The sequence below is a fragment of the Dermacentor andersoni genome, chromosome 1, assembly GCF_023375885.2.
Source record: "Dermacentor andersoni chromosome 1, qqDerAnde1_hic_scaffold, whole genome shotgun sequence".
In the NCBI taxonomy this organism is placed as follows: Eukaryota; Metazoa; Arthropoda; class Arachnida; order Ixodida; family Ixodidae; genus Dermacentor; species Dermacentor andersoni.
Genome location: NC_092814.1, coordinates 347,296,295 through 347,309,990, shown reverse-complemented (window position 1 = coordinate 347,309,990; position 13,696 = coordinate 347,296,295). Strand labels below are relative to the sequence as shown.

The window sequence follows — 13,696 nt, the reverse complement described above, 5'->3', positions numbered from 1 at the left end:
AAACCCTTTTATCCCAATCGGGACTTCTGTCAACAGATCAAAAGCACAAAATATGTAGTTTTTAGGCACTAAACAAGTGCTTTCCATGTGAATTCATGTGTACTGCTATGAGCGGCCTCTCAAATGTAGGAAACATTCTAGCGCGCTTTCCCATGTCGAAGTAATTGCCCTCATCCCCGAGGGGCTGTTATGATCAGCTTGGAATTTGACCTCCCAAGTGTGGGAAACATTCCCGCTTGCTTTCCTGTGTGAAGGCAATTTCCCTCATTCGCGAAAAAGCGCCGCCCCTCTACACTGTAAGCAGACACAAAGGGGAGGACCCAAAGGAGAAGACATGAAAGGTAAGAGGTCGTCGACTACCTGGTAAAGGCACCGACACTACCACTAGTTCCCCAAAGTTTCCCAAGGAGACATCAACTACCACAAGACCGCGAGGAGTTATTTTATTAAGGCCATCCTGGAGCCCGTGTTAAGCAGAACCGCTTGAGGCCCGGATAGAGGCACAACCATGTACCAATGAAGTGAATACATTCTTTCCATATTTTTTTTTTCATCTTCGCGATGCCCGCCTTCATCTCAAGATTCTTGCAGTGAAGACCCACCTTACCCCGTCAAGACTGTATCAGATGGTTGGCAGCAATGGTATACTCACCCTTCGTACTGGCTTTAGCAGAATGGTGAGCACGTGACCTTCTCTGAGAATTTGCCAGGTTTTAGCTTGTGTGTTTTCTAAAATGGCAAATTCGTTTCTCTGTGTGCAGGCTCCTGTTGAAACCTTCCTGTCACAGCATAGTAAGGAAGTCCTTGTTAAGGATTGACCCCGGATTTGAGCAAACGAAGGAAGCCAGAGTTGTTATTACTTTGTGAAGAGCTGGGAATTGAGGTCAGGAAAAGTCAGAGCCGCAGCTTATCAAGGCAATTGAGAAGTGCAGGGCTCTTGAGGATGAAATTTCAGAAGCATGGGAAGAGATAGAGAAACGAGCTGAGAAAGCTGAACTAAATGCCTCAGAAAAGGAAGCTGCAGAAAGAAAGGAACGAGAGGACCAGAGAGCTCACAAACTACAGCTAAAAGAACTAGACATGTAGCAGGACCTGGCCAAGCAATCAGCAAATAACCTCTCAATGGATTAAAGACGTTCAGGTGAAGCAGGAGTGAAAATAAGGGATCTCATGCCATCGTACAAGGTGAACAATTACATGAGATTGTTTCTTGTTACTTTTGGACGAACCTGCAAGAAAAACGGGTTGGCACTAGAGAGTTGGCCACAACAGATTCTGCCCGTTCTTCCTGCAGAAGCAACCAAAATAATTGCAATGTTAACGAGAGGCGATGCAGATGACTATCAGAAAGTAAAAGCTGCTTTGCTAAGGAAATATTGGCTCTCAGCAAAGGCTTTCTACCGCCGTTTTCACAGGGTGAGTCTTTCCAAGATTTCACTTATAAGCTAATTTGACTGGGTGGCTAAAAGGGGAAGACAGGTTTGGTTGTCACGACAAGGTTGTTGAGCTAATCTGCATGGAGCAGTTCTATGGGTCCTTGAGCGAAAAGATGTGCCTGCAGATTCAAGATAGGTCGGGCGAAAACGGCTTGGAACGAGCTGCAGTGCTAGCAGATGAATTCGCTACATGTCGCGAATCCAAAAAAACGCATGTCAGGCCATTCACTAAATTCAGCAAAGAGGAAAACGGGCACCCCTTTCACATTGAGAAAGCTGGAGGTGGAACAAAAGACATGCCGACCAATAATACAGGACAAAATAACACCACCGTGAAAGAAAAGCAGAAAAAGTGTTTGAGGCTAGAAAATTGGTCGTCTGTTTCCGTTGCCAGGAGCCTGGGCACCTTGCGATCAGCTGTCAGAGGCCTAGAATTGTTTTTTCTTTCGTGAATGGCAATGATGATGACAACTTGGCGCTCTTAGAACCAACAGGATTAATGTGGAATGGAAGCCTGCTTCCTTGTTGCCTCAGTGGCAAGTCTTTCCGTGCTTTGATTCCTGGCATGTGCATGCAGCTTTGTAGTGGAAGAAAGGTGGGAAGTGTGACAGAAGCTGATGCATGAACCATTTGCATCCAACGGGGTGCAAAGACTGAAAGTTAAACTTTCCATATGTGTGCGCTGGTGTACGCTCATTACTAGCCCAGAGGGGATGGAAATGATTTTGGCGTTGAAGAAAACAATACAACTGTCAACCTCCTAGTTTACATTTAGTGCATTTAGCACAAGGAGGCAAGTGTTGTATGAGGCTGACTGTCAAAGCTGTCATAAGAGGTTTAAAAATTTTATCTTGACAAGTCTTGGTACCCGCTGGCACTACTATTGTATTATGCAGATTTACTTCAAAACTCAAATATAGTAAAGAGAAGGGTACTGTTCATGCCACAAGTGTGCTCCCGAAGAAACATAAAAGCTTACAGATTTTCACTTCTTACGGATCTCCACATCTTCTATAGTAGAATCTCGATAAACTGAAATTGCTTAAACAGAACTGCCTCTTAAACGGAACACCATCCTCATGGTTGGTTGGTTTTGTATTCATGCAATTGTATTCAGGTTTGTCTCTCAGTAAATGGAACTCCTGATAAACATAACCAATTTCCCTGGTCCCTTGAGGTGCTGTCTAAAGAGAGACCACTGCATATATGCCGTGTGCACAATGTATCTACGCTGCAGTCATGGTGGTGCCCGTCAGATAAATTGAAGAAAGCCGAATTTTGCCCAGCTCATGTCTATTTTTGCTACACCTATATTGAGGCTAAATAACGTGAGACTGCGTGTGCATATGCGATGATATTTTGTGTTTCTCATGAAAACTCATGGATTTGTCAGAACCTGTTCGTATGTACAATGCTTAAAGAGTTATTGAGACTACGAACCATCTGGTCCAATATTCAGCTCCCCAAAAATAGTTATACTACATGTTCCATTTCTGAAGCATAGTACATACCTTTACAATTTCAGATGCCAGAGCGGGATCATTGAAGAAGCAGTCAAGGGAGTAGGCTGTACAGTTCTCTTGCGAACGGGCTTATGCAATTCAAGGAAGGATATTTTCAAATGCCTATACAAGACTGTCATTAATTCATATCTTATGTTTGAACCAAGCACTAACCTACTATCACAGCAGTTACAACAAAGTTTTCGAATTCCTGCTGTGTTTGTATCTAAACAGTTCAATAAAAGTCAACGAAAAATCAGCTGTAGTGATAATTTGTTTGCAAAGTGCTCACCTTCTATAGTGCGCTTTAAGACACAAATGTATGCATGAATTAAATAGAAAATTATACAGGATGCCTTTCCTTATGGCAAACAATATTTTTTAAATTCTTGTTGCAGATACCAGAATTTGGCTTCTTCGTTTGGTTTACCTTAAAAAGGCAGACATTACTTTCTAAATGAGTAGTAGTGCAGAAGTTGCTAATTGACAAAACTGTGCCAATTATATTTTTTATTAATAACTAGTGCAGATGTTGCAATGGTGGAAATGAGCCTGTTAACATGCAGGGTCTATTCAGTTGGAACCAATCTTCTAACTAGCATTAGTTTCAACATATACGTCAAAGTGCGCGGCAAAAATGCCTTGGTGCCATGGCTATTTTCTTGCTGCATTGTGAATATATGCAATGTTTGAGGGCAGTAATTAGGACATCAACCAATTTTAATGACTGACTTCGTATATATTAAAATTGGTTCTAGTTACAGAATTGGTTCCAACTGAATAAGTCCTGCATGCTGACAGGCCCTAATTCTACCATTACAACATGTGTCCTTAAGTGATTCATTAAATAATTAGAGCAATTTTTTCTATTAAATCCTTCTGCACTTGCGACTTATCCAGAACGTAATGTCCACCAGTTCTGGTAACTCAGTTCAAGAAGCAGAATATGCTGGTATATGCGATGAGGGGCCTGGAAAAAAACAATCGGCATAAGAAAAAGTGCCCGGTATGCACGACTAAAAAAAAATTACGTTCTAAATATGAGCACTGGCAAAAGAACGCTGGCCGCGAACCAGCCACGCTCTTGCTGTTGTGAAGAAGTCATTGGCCCGTGTGTTGGCAGAAGGTGGCCACAATAATTTAATCAGTGGTCATGACACCAGCCCAGTGTCGTCTGTCAGGCGCCAACTGGTAGTTGGCAAACGGGCTGGCCATTTGCGAAAACCAAGCCCAGCCCTACCCAGATGGCCGAGATCGGGCTGTCCACTCTTTAATTGGCCATGGGCATCGGCCTGATCTTCCGCCGAGCAAAATTTTCTTGCTGGAGTTTTTTCGCTTTCCAAGGAGTGGTTCACAATGTTCACAATGCTGTCAGAGTCAATATTGCGCCCAAAATGAGCACAATTCAATCTCTAGGCACAACTCGATGCCTCAGCTGCCCACAAATGACATAGCGCTCCGTGTGGGTGTCCCTTCTCTAACCTACCTCTGGGTAGGGAGAGAAGTACCACGGCTTGATGCCATATTGGCCCAGTTCAATCATGTAAATGTTCTTCACCCGCGACACCACGTCATTCTGTGCCGCCATGCTGCCTCCTGCACGTGAGCCTGAAGCTTCCGGGTGTTCCTGCGCGGCCAAAGAGAGGAAGTGATTTGCAAGTGTAGTAGGAATGCACATGCCTGAACTAGTCTGTGGCAAAGGAGTAGTGTAAATTTTGTAAACATTTGTGCCCAGTTTATGACAATTTGCTGAAAACATTCTTTTCCTTCACAAGACACCAAAAACCCTAAGAAAATAGTGCACAAGTAAACCTTGATGTAGTGAACTTTAATACACTCGAACCTCGTTATAACAAAGTTGAAGGGTAAGCCAAAACTACTTTGTTATATGTGTTGCTTCGTTATACCGACTACTGTCATTTACTGCACTATATGCCCAATGGCATGCATAACTTTAAACATGCAAAGAAAACTACAGCTCTGTGGCCCGCCGAACCACTATATGCAGCTGTGTATCAGATGAAAATTCAATAAAACAAAGCAAAAGACTCCTCAGCATGTGCAACACATGACTTTTTAGCACCTGACGCGACAGCCGTCACGATAGCGCCCTTATGTTCTAATGTGACGATCTTTCGCTACTGCTGTCCACTTGGCTGCCTCATATTGTCGTAAAACACTTCGAAGTATATGGCCAACAAAGCCTGGCACAGGGTCAGAAACACGGACATATACGCAGAAGCGTTGAGACTTTGAAAGCCAAACTATCTGATCCTTTGTTTTCCCATGGTCCTGCAGCTCCACTGTGTGAGCGCACCAGCTTACCTTGGCTGGCTCGTGCCGGCTTCATGCAATCTCGGTGGTCATGCCTAGCTGCGTCAGCACAGCGCGGCACGTCGCAGGGAGAGAGATGTTGTTGTGGTGGCCTCAAAACCTCAACTTCTCTCTCCCTGTAGAGGGTACTAGTTTTTACCATACCATGTGCAATCATCATCATGAATACGTACTGCAGTGCACCTAGGCGTGGCCGCAGAGATGGCAATCTTGGAGGGTGCACCTAGCTTCACCAGCTACCTGCTGCAGCGAGAGAGAGGTGCAATATAAAAAGAAGTGCTGCTTGTGGGTGGCCACCCTGCGTGCAGCTACACGCGTCGGTGAGAAAGACCAGTGCTACTTGACGGCATATTCGACATGGGAATTTTGAACTGCCACGCCGAACGAGTGCAGAACTCTGCGGAAAGTGATGTGCTCGGAGCGCAACGGTCAGCATTTTTGGTTTCAGAGACAAATCTACTTCGTTATATCCATTGACAAAACAATTTCACTTCGTTAAAATGAGGTTTAAAATAAACAGATCTCTAGGGAAATTTCAAGGGGAATTGCATTTACTTCACTAAATCAATTATTGCGTTACATTGTGTTTTGTTATGATGAGGTTCAAGTGCAGAACAAAACTCTCAATATAACAAAGCATTTAGTTGGTTATGACTTCTTGGCCACAGAACATGTATTATGAACAGCAATGAGGGAAAGTGTGTTTATACATGATTTAAATACAAAGAAATTTCACTGCTACCCAAAGGAATCCAGAGACAATAAATGGAAACTTTCGTGGACACAGATGGTCAAATGGTTGAATTACATGCAGCTTCTTGTGAACACACCTCTTAAATTATGTGCCATACGAGCGAGAGCAACTGCCAAAGTGGAGCAGCGTCATGTTCTGTATAAAGTCCAAGTGCGATAGAATCCTACTGCACCCCGTGCGCTGAGTGCTTTAGATGGGAGTGAAATCGTGCAAGGATGAGCTGAAAAGGATGGTGGCTTGGTGAGAGTTGTCTTCCCATGTGAGCAAGGAGAAAGAAGAAGGGGAGTGAGCTCTCATTAAAGTGATAAAACGCGTGTGAGGGTGGCAGGTTGGCAGACGTCTTCTTTTGTAGTGCGGCTGTGGCTGCTCATGGCTGTCAGCGTGCCCGAGCACTTAAGCAGCCTGCGTGCCCTGTTTTACAGGTAATCTGCCGTACGTGCAAACACTGGGCGAGCTGAGATGGCGTGGCCTTGTGTGCTGCCTTCCCGCATGTCTAGTGCTGGAGGTTGCGTAATGAGTTTGGGAGATGCGTTGAAGCGATAGGCAGACGAAGCATTCATTTCTGCTGCCAACGCTTTTCATGATAGCGCCGTCCCACTGTGGGCGACACTATCAGCAGTGATCGCAAAAGCATGGCTGGCTTCGCTTCATATCGCCAATGTGAAGATATCGTCGACGTGGCATGAAACTGTGTGATAGGATTTCATGCCACGTCAATAATAGCTTTGTTGAATTTGAGGGTCAGCGAAGAAAGATAGGGTATCTTTTATATTTACCAAAATGAATTTTTTCTCATTTAAGAGACTTATTCTGCAACAATCACTTCTGACGATAGTAATGCCGTCAGGCATGCACTGATTGGCTGGCTGAGCACTACGTCATGCGAAGGCGATAGTATCACTTAAGTGATCGTCGCAGAATACATCCCCGAGTTCACTTTCATTATTTGACTGATAATTCGGAAACGTTTGCGGCCCCTTCTGTGTAAGAAAAATCCATCGACGACAGTACTTATTTGCACAAAAGGGAGAATTCCAATATAATGAAATTTCGATATAGTGAAGGAAATTGCCGACTTCGTCATATCGAGGTTTAACTGTATTTGACCAGCATATCTACTTACAGGTTGAAATGCAATATCTATGCAAGCCTTTAGGTTGTATAGGAATGAAGTGTAGAAGAACATGGGGACACAGACATAAGAAGGAATGACAGACGCACAGTGCTGTTGTCCAGGTCCCTGTACCTTTCATTCCAATTCAATGTGACTGACCAACAAAAATCTACATAGCCAACTTCAGGTTGTAATGTAAAAAAAAGGGTATAACTGATGCACATGTGAGTACTACCAACCATGAAGATTTATACAACGGAAAAGTAAATCTTCTCACGGTCTAGGCAGACATGCAGCCTGTAATGGAGCAGACTACCGTAGTCATACACCTGTCAAATCCAAACTGCATACCTGCACTGTGAAGAAATTAAAGTGTTCCCAACCTCTGTTACCCCATAAGCATTTATGGAGAATGGTATGTAAAACATAATTCTGCACGCTCTCACACACGCACACACACACGCACACACGCCGTATTTACTTGCGTAATGAACACAGCCCTCACTTTTCCAATCAAGAAGTGTGTCTTTTATGGTGTCCGGCGGGTTCGACACGGCGGGTGTGGCCGTGTCGAACGCCGAATTCCTACCGTGTCTCCTACTCTTATTGCGATAGCAATTATATGGACATTCCAGGTGCATTTTTGCTGACATCGTCACCGCGCGCTGCATGGTGTAGGTGCGAGTGAAAGCACGCGAGGGAAGCCGATGATCACGGCTCAATCTTGTGCGCCATCTTTCGTCATGCAAAAGGCCCTGTGAGGGGGAGGGGTGGAGGCGTTGTACTCTGGCAACTGCGTATTGCACAACTGTGCCTGAGGGGCACCGACAATCTTGGCTCAATCTCCCGCGTGCAAGGGAGTACAAACTCCCCTACCCGTTGCGCGCATGGCGCCGGGTAGGGGAGTTTACTCCGGCAGCAACTGCACATTGCATGCCGTGGTGTACCCTATCTTCAAAGTGATCTGCGTTGGGGCTGAGTCAATGGTGGCTCATGCCTTTGTGCGTGCTGCATTCTCGCCACTAAGTTTGCATTGAAGCGAATCTTTACAAGTTTACACGGCCGATAAAACTACTATTCTTACTTCGTGTAGCTGCCAACACATTTGCTACCACCATCAATGGTTCGCATTTCGGGCGAAATTTACATTTTTAGAAGTGGCAGCAGAAAAAAAAATTTCAACGCGTGTAATGGATGCATCCCCCAACTTTGTGCATATTTTTGGGGAAGAAAGTGTGTTTATTATGCAAGAAAATACGGTATATACAGTTATAAAACTAAAGGTGTTCTTAGGCCTTGTGAGAGCACTTCAGTTCTCGGCACCACATTGTACTGCTTGGGGGTTGTGAAGGCCTTTCTTCCCTCCAGGCATTTAAGAGTACCAGAACAGGCTGGTGTCTGCAACTGCAGCGTTGCCACAAAGTAACGATCTTGTGCCTGTTACACTTGCAGCAGGCTAAGCCATTTTTTTTTACACAGGTGGGGCATGTTTTTCCAGTTTATACATTATTTTATTGCTACTTTGTGAACATTACTAGCAATTTCTGACTGACATCACCTAGGTGCAGGAAGGATGCACCTGTCATAATTTTGCCAACAATCTTGCAGCCATCTATACTTGTGTGCAAAAGTAACAGTCCCACCATTCTAGTTTTGACCCCCAGTTATGCATCAGCAAGCAAAAACGTCTTTTCTACTTTAGGTTGTTGCACAGGCCCCACAAGACACTTACGCAACTCTTATGTCAGGTGATGCCCCATTGCAGTTTGAAAAAGGCTGGGGGTCTACAGTCACTTTTGCACGTGCATGTATGTGAAGTTACCATGGCACTGCCAAGAATAATGAGGCCAATTTGAGCGCAAATAAAGAAACAAAGAAACGCAAATACAGAACACAAGCAAAAAACGAAATCAGCCAAGAACCAAGAGTGCTGTCCAAGAACAACTCAATTAAGCCATAAACTGAAAAATAAACCTACCTCAACTTCTTTGGCAGGGGCTTTCCTCTTTCTTCCGACAGTCTTCTTTGAAGACACTTCCCCCTGCAAGACAAATTCAAAACATCCTGTAATGTTTCCAGATAAATGTGCCTTATGTAAACAACAGCAACCAGTGCTGTAAAAATGTTTTGGTAACACCTTGCTATTTCCTACATCTATGGCCTCCCAAGGACACTAAAATTGCTCATTCAAATTAAAAAAAAGATCTAAACCTATTGAATTATAAGATATATAGATTTCCCACCACTGCATACTATCAGGCTGCCAAATATGTAGTGTAGTCCTTATCAGGCATGCAAGCTGGCATAATGACAACATCATACTAAGTGATGAAAGCGGAAATTATTGAGTGTCCTAGTTAGCCCAAACTTGCTCATGTTTCTTTTGCCCATAACAGCCCATTTGACTCTCCATGTTAAAAAGCCAGTCCAATAAATTACATACCTACACAAAAGTAACAGTATGTAATAAAAGGCTCCTCAGAGTCAAACTGAATTGCAAAAAAAAAAAAAAAAAAGATGTATCCCTTAGGAGAGGATCGTGTCAGTCAGAGCTATCATGCTTAGACAGGCCAACAGCGCCGCTGCCAGGTGAGGAGGAAATATATTATTTTTGCATAGCATGACAAGTGTGTTCCCATCATTTGCATGCTCTTTTATGAAAGTGGCACAAAGAGCTGTGCTAGACTTTAAACAAGTTTCTTAAATTTCAAGAGTGACAGATGCTTTGGTTACAGTTATTACTAAGTAATGTCCCCAATCGCATGCATCGTTGGCTCAAAAATAAGCTCTGGGCAACGATATACCAGCACAGATTTGAATTGAATTGAATGCTGGGCTTTTACATGCCAAAACCACAATTTGATTATGAAGCACACCTTAGTGGGGGACTCTGGATTAATTTTGACCACCAGGGGATCTTTAACATGCCCCCAATGCATGGAACATGGGTGCTTTTGCTTTTTGCCCCCATCGAAATGCGGCCGCAGTGGCCGGGATGTGATCTCATCACCTCGTGCCTAGCAGCTCGACACCACAGCCACTAAGCCACCACGGCGGGTCACACACCATTTGCTGATGCCACGAAGTCACTCAGTTGTCATGGTCTGACTGGGTGTTTCAGGATAAGATGTGACAAGTTAATTTATGACTTGGAGACTTTCTTTGTAGCTCCGTATTGCTTATTTTCATTGGTTTCCTTAAACGCACAGATTTTTTACGCTTCACATGTTTTCAACTGTATGCATTTGTTTGTGTGACTGCAAGATTGACACTTTTGTTTCTATGATTATGTAAAGGCAGGCATGCCATCTATCAACAACATAAAAGAAAGTCAATTCAATGCTGTGGAAGCTTGTGCATGAGACACAGAAATGGGCACAGAATATTCAATGCAGTTTGTGTTTTTTTTTTTTTCTATTGACTGGCACTGTCAATATGAGCAAGCACCTGAACAGATGTGAAGCAAGCTGTGGCATACTGCCTTTGTTTAGAGGTGACTGTTCCATGCACTTGCCATGAGCGATTGCTTCACCAAACTAGAGCATGAAGCAGAGATGCTAAGCAGTACTGTGAAAATGTAAATAGCAGAGAGTGCAAATACCATTTTTTTGTTAATGCAATAGATACCAGACTTTTCAAACGAAGCTTGTATTGCCTCACAAATGGCGCTGTAGTGGTCACGCAAAAGCCCAGTTGCTTCCAGAGCAGAGCAGCTGCGAGAAAGGGCGGTTTGATGAGTCTGAAATTTCAGAGGTCAAATCGTTTGGCAGAAGGGGAATCATTTGCAAATCTTCAGATCTGGTTTGTGTGTCTCGACTTTCTCTGATGCACAACCTTCGCATTGTTACCGGTAAAGGCCTACATCCCAGAGAAACTGGCAAGTACAAAGGGTACTGTTCGTGGTGTGGACCCACCTTGGTCTCCCTGGGAAGTACTAGAGGACTTCCAAAAAGCTGATGCGGGGATTGTTTCAGTGTACCGCTGCCACAGGGCGGTTGACGGCACTCAAGTGCTGGCAGAGTCCATAATAGCAACATTTGCTGGAACGTCGTTTCCTACGGAGCTAAAGGTAAGGCCTATTATCTATAGGGTAGATCGTTTGGAAACACGCCCTGTCCAGTGGAAGATCTGTTGGCATTTCGGATACAGCGGCAGAGCCTGCAAATCTGCGACGTGTTGTCGCAACTGTGGTGCAAATCGCACCAGATCATGCCAGATTTTGCATCAAGATTTGAGCTGCTAACAGTAAAAACTTTTCTTAGAGCATACAAACATGTTTTCAGGACAAGTTACCCGTTGTTTGTCGCACAACTGGCACTATCTTTTTTATTCTATGTGGCCAAGATACAAGCTCCCCCAAGTTGTGTTTACGCAGTCTTAGCAAATACTATTAACATTAACCTACGATGAGTTCAATGTGTCACTTTTATAAAAGCATATACTTGCAAGTTTGATAATGTCTCACCAAAGAATGCTAAATTCATAGCCAAACAGGCACTAGTCGGACTCTTGAATCTGGAAGATTTTCCCTCATACAATGCAGTATCCACGGACACTTCACAAGAAGATGAGAAATCAGTGATAGGCATTTGCTCTCAAACACTATCATGGAGCTTTGCTATTTGTCTTCCCGATTACCCACCAAGTTATGTGGCCGAATTCATGGCCATATGCTTGGTCGTATGCAAAATTCAGAAAAATGTGTCACACATAATATTGCTCGGAGACTGCCTGTCAGTTCTTATGTCGCTAGAAAGCACAAATACTTTACTGCACCGATCGCTACACTTTTTATTCCACATCATGTTAAAGAAATCCATTTTTTTGTGGATACATGGACATTGTGGACTAGCACTTAATGAGACTGCAGACAGTTTAGCAAACACAGCGCTTGGCGGGCCACTAAATTTCTTTATACCCAACCTTACTTTGCTGGCGGTAACAAGATTCCGAAGGTGACAACTAGTCCTAGGTAGAAAAAGTCCCCTCCTTGCTGCACTGTATTACAAACATTTAGCGTTCCCCTGGAATGTCTGGGCTTGTCCCTCTCAGCAATGCAATGTTTCCATTGCACTATTATGAAGTCGAATACCTCAACTAAATCTGTACACGGCTAGGTGTGGATTCGCACCATCGAACCTTTGTGCATAATGTGGGGATATAGAAACACGGCCATTTCCTCCTCTTCTGCAAAAATATAATTCCAAAAGAAAGATCTACTTAGAGCAAGCCCTATCGCGTATGAGCCTTCCTCTCTCAGTGATTAACATTTTATCTTTTGGGGCAAATACCCTTGGCCGAGCCCTAAAGGAAGTTTGTCAGATTGTACATGAGTACGTCATTGTGACTGGGAGACTCATGTTAAGCCCAGTTTCCTCAATATTAACACTGAATCCTATTATTTTCGTAATATAGCATCTTCGTCAAAATTGGCATGACCATTATTCAAGAAACAGAAACAGAAAATTATTTACATTCACTATTAATTAAATATGGCTAGTACAGACCAATAAGTTTACAGGAAGCAAGAAGTTCATATTATGCTTCCACTGAACCATGGCCAATAACCCCCTCATGTGTTTGTGCCAGAATTCGAAGGAAGGAGAACAAGAAGATTAAATGGTAGACACCACCCATCTTACCGAAGTTATGTCCTGTGGCTAGCTAGATATTTTACCCGGACTGCTAAAACAAAGATGAGGGAAATGAAAGTGGATGAGAAATTTTGTCACAGGTGGGAGCCAAGCCTACATCTCTTGCATTAAACGAGCAATGCCATACAAAATCAAACTACTCTGGTGGTTGCCCACTTTCTTGGTATTTGTGTATGTGTACAAGATTAGCGCTGGCAGTGTCAGCCAGCCCAGCACCTTTCACGACCAAGGTGGCAGATGTGGAAAACCTTTTTTAACCACAGGCACCATGCAGTACTTGAAAACTTGGGAGCAACTGACCAAACGAGGGTTTAATGGTCAGTTGTTCAAAGGGCGTTCCATATCTGCCACCCGAGATATTTCTCATTTACAATGCTTATTTCTAAGTATCTGGCAGTGTTATGTGTTTGGCACTTTCGTGGGTGACAAGCCGCTCGAGCAAGTTGCCTATCAAGATGAACATTTCATCTCGGCATTCTGCTTGTGTGGATTTTCTTTTCGTATACATTTTTACAGAATGCTGGAAAGTACTGGATTTCCACCTTGAACCTTGTGGCACCAGAAGCAGGTGCTGGCATGCAGGCCATGCACTTTTGGTCATTTATTAGTATGCGATATCATTACCTCCTACTAATTAGTTTTAATATTTTTAAATATAATTGTGGCACTGTGACTGAAATGTTAACACCCTTTTCTGATTATTTTTGTTTTATTGAACTTGAATTTTCAAGAATTTATTTTTATTGAAGTTCTTCAGTTTTTTTTAATCTACGTTTCACCAGTTTGCATACAGATGGAACTCGCAATGAGTATTTACATACATATGCTTTGCTGGGTGCAATCCTTTTCTGTAGTAAAGCTTTATCAGCTGCATAAATAAAAAGCAAGGAAGGAAACAACAA

At 43.3% G+C, this 13,696-nt stretch overlaps 1 protein-coding gene across 5 annotated transcripts in view; it reads right to left on the bottom strand.

Moving 5' to 3' along the window:
* LOC126516515 (histone acetyltransferase KAT5-like) overlaps positions 1 to 13,696 on the bottom strand; it is a 135,474-nt gene that overhangs the window by 40,762 nt on the left and 81,016 nt on the right. For all 5 annotated transcript variants that reach the window (XM_055063926.2, XM_055063923.2, XM_050166645.3 and 2 more), the window contains 2 exons: positions 9,119 to 9,181; positions 4,425 to 4,565 (listed from right to left, as the gene is read on the bottom strand). In XM_055063926.2, coding sequence (XP_054919901.1) covers positions 4,425 to 4,565; positions 9,119 to 9,181 — 204 coding nt within the window. The remainder of the gene's footprint in view (positions 1 to 4,424; positions 4,566 to 9,118; positions 9,182 to 13,696) is intronic.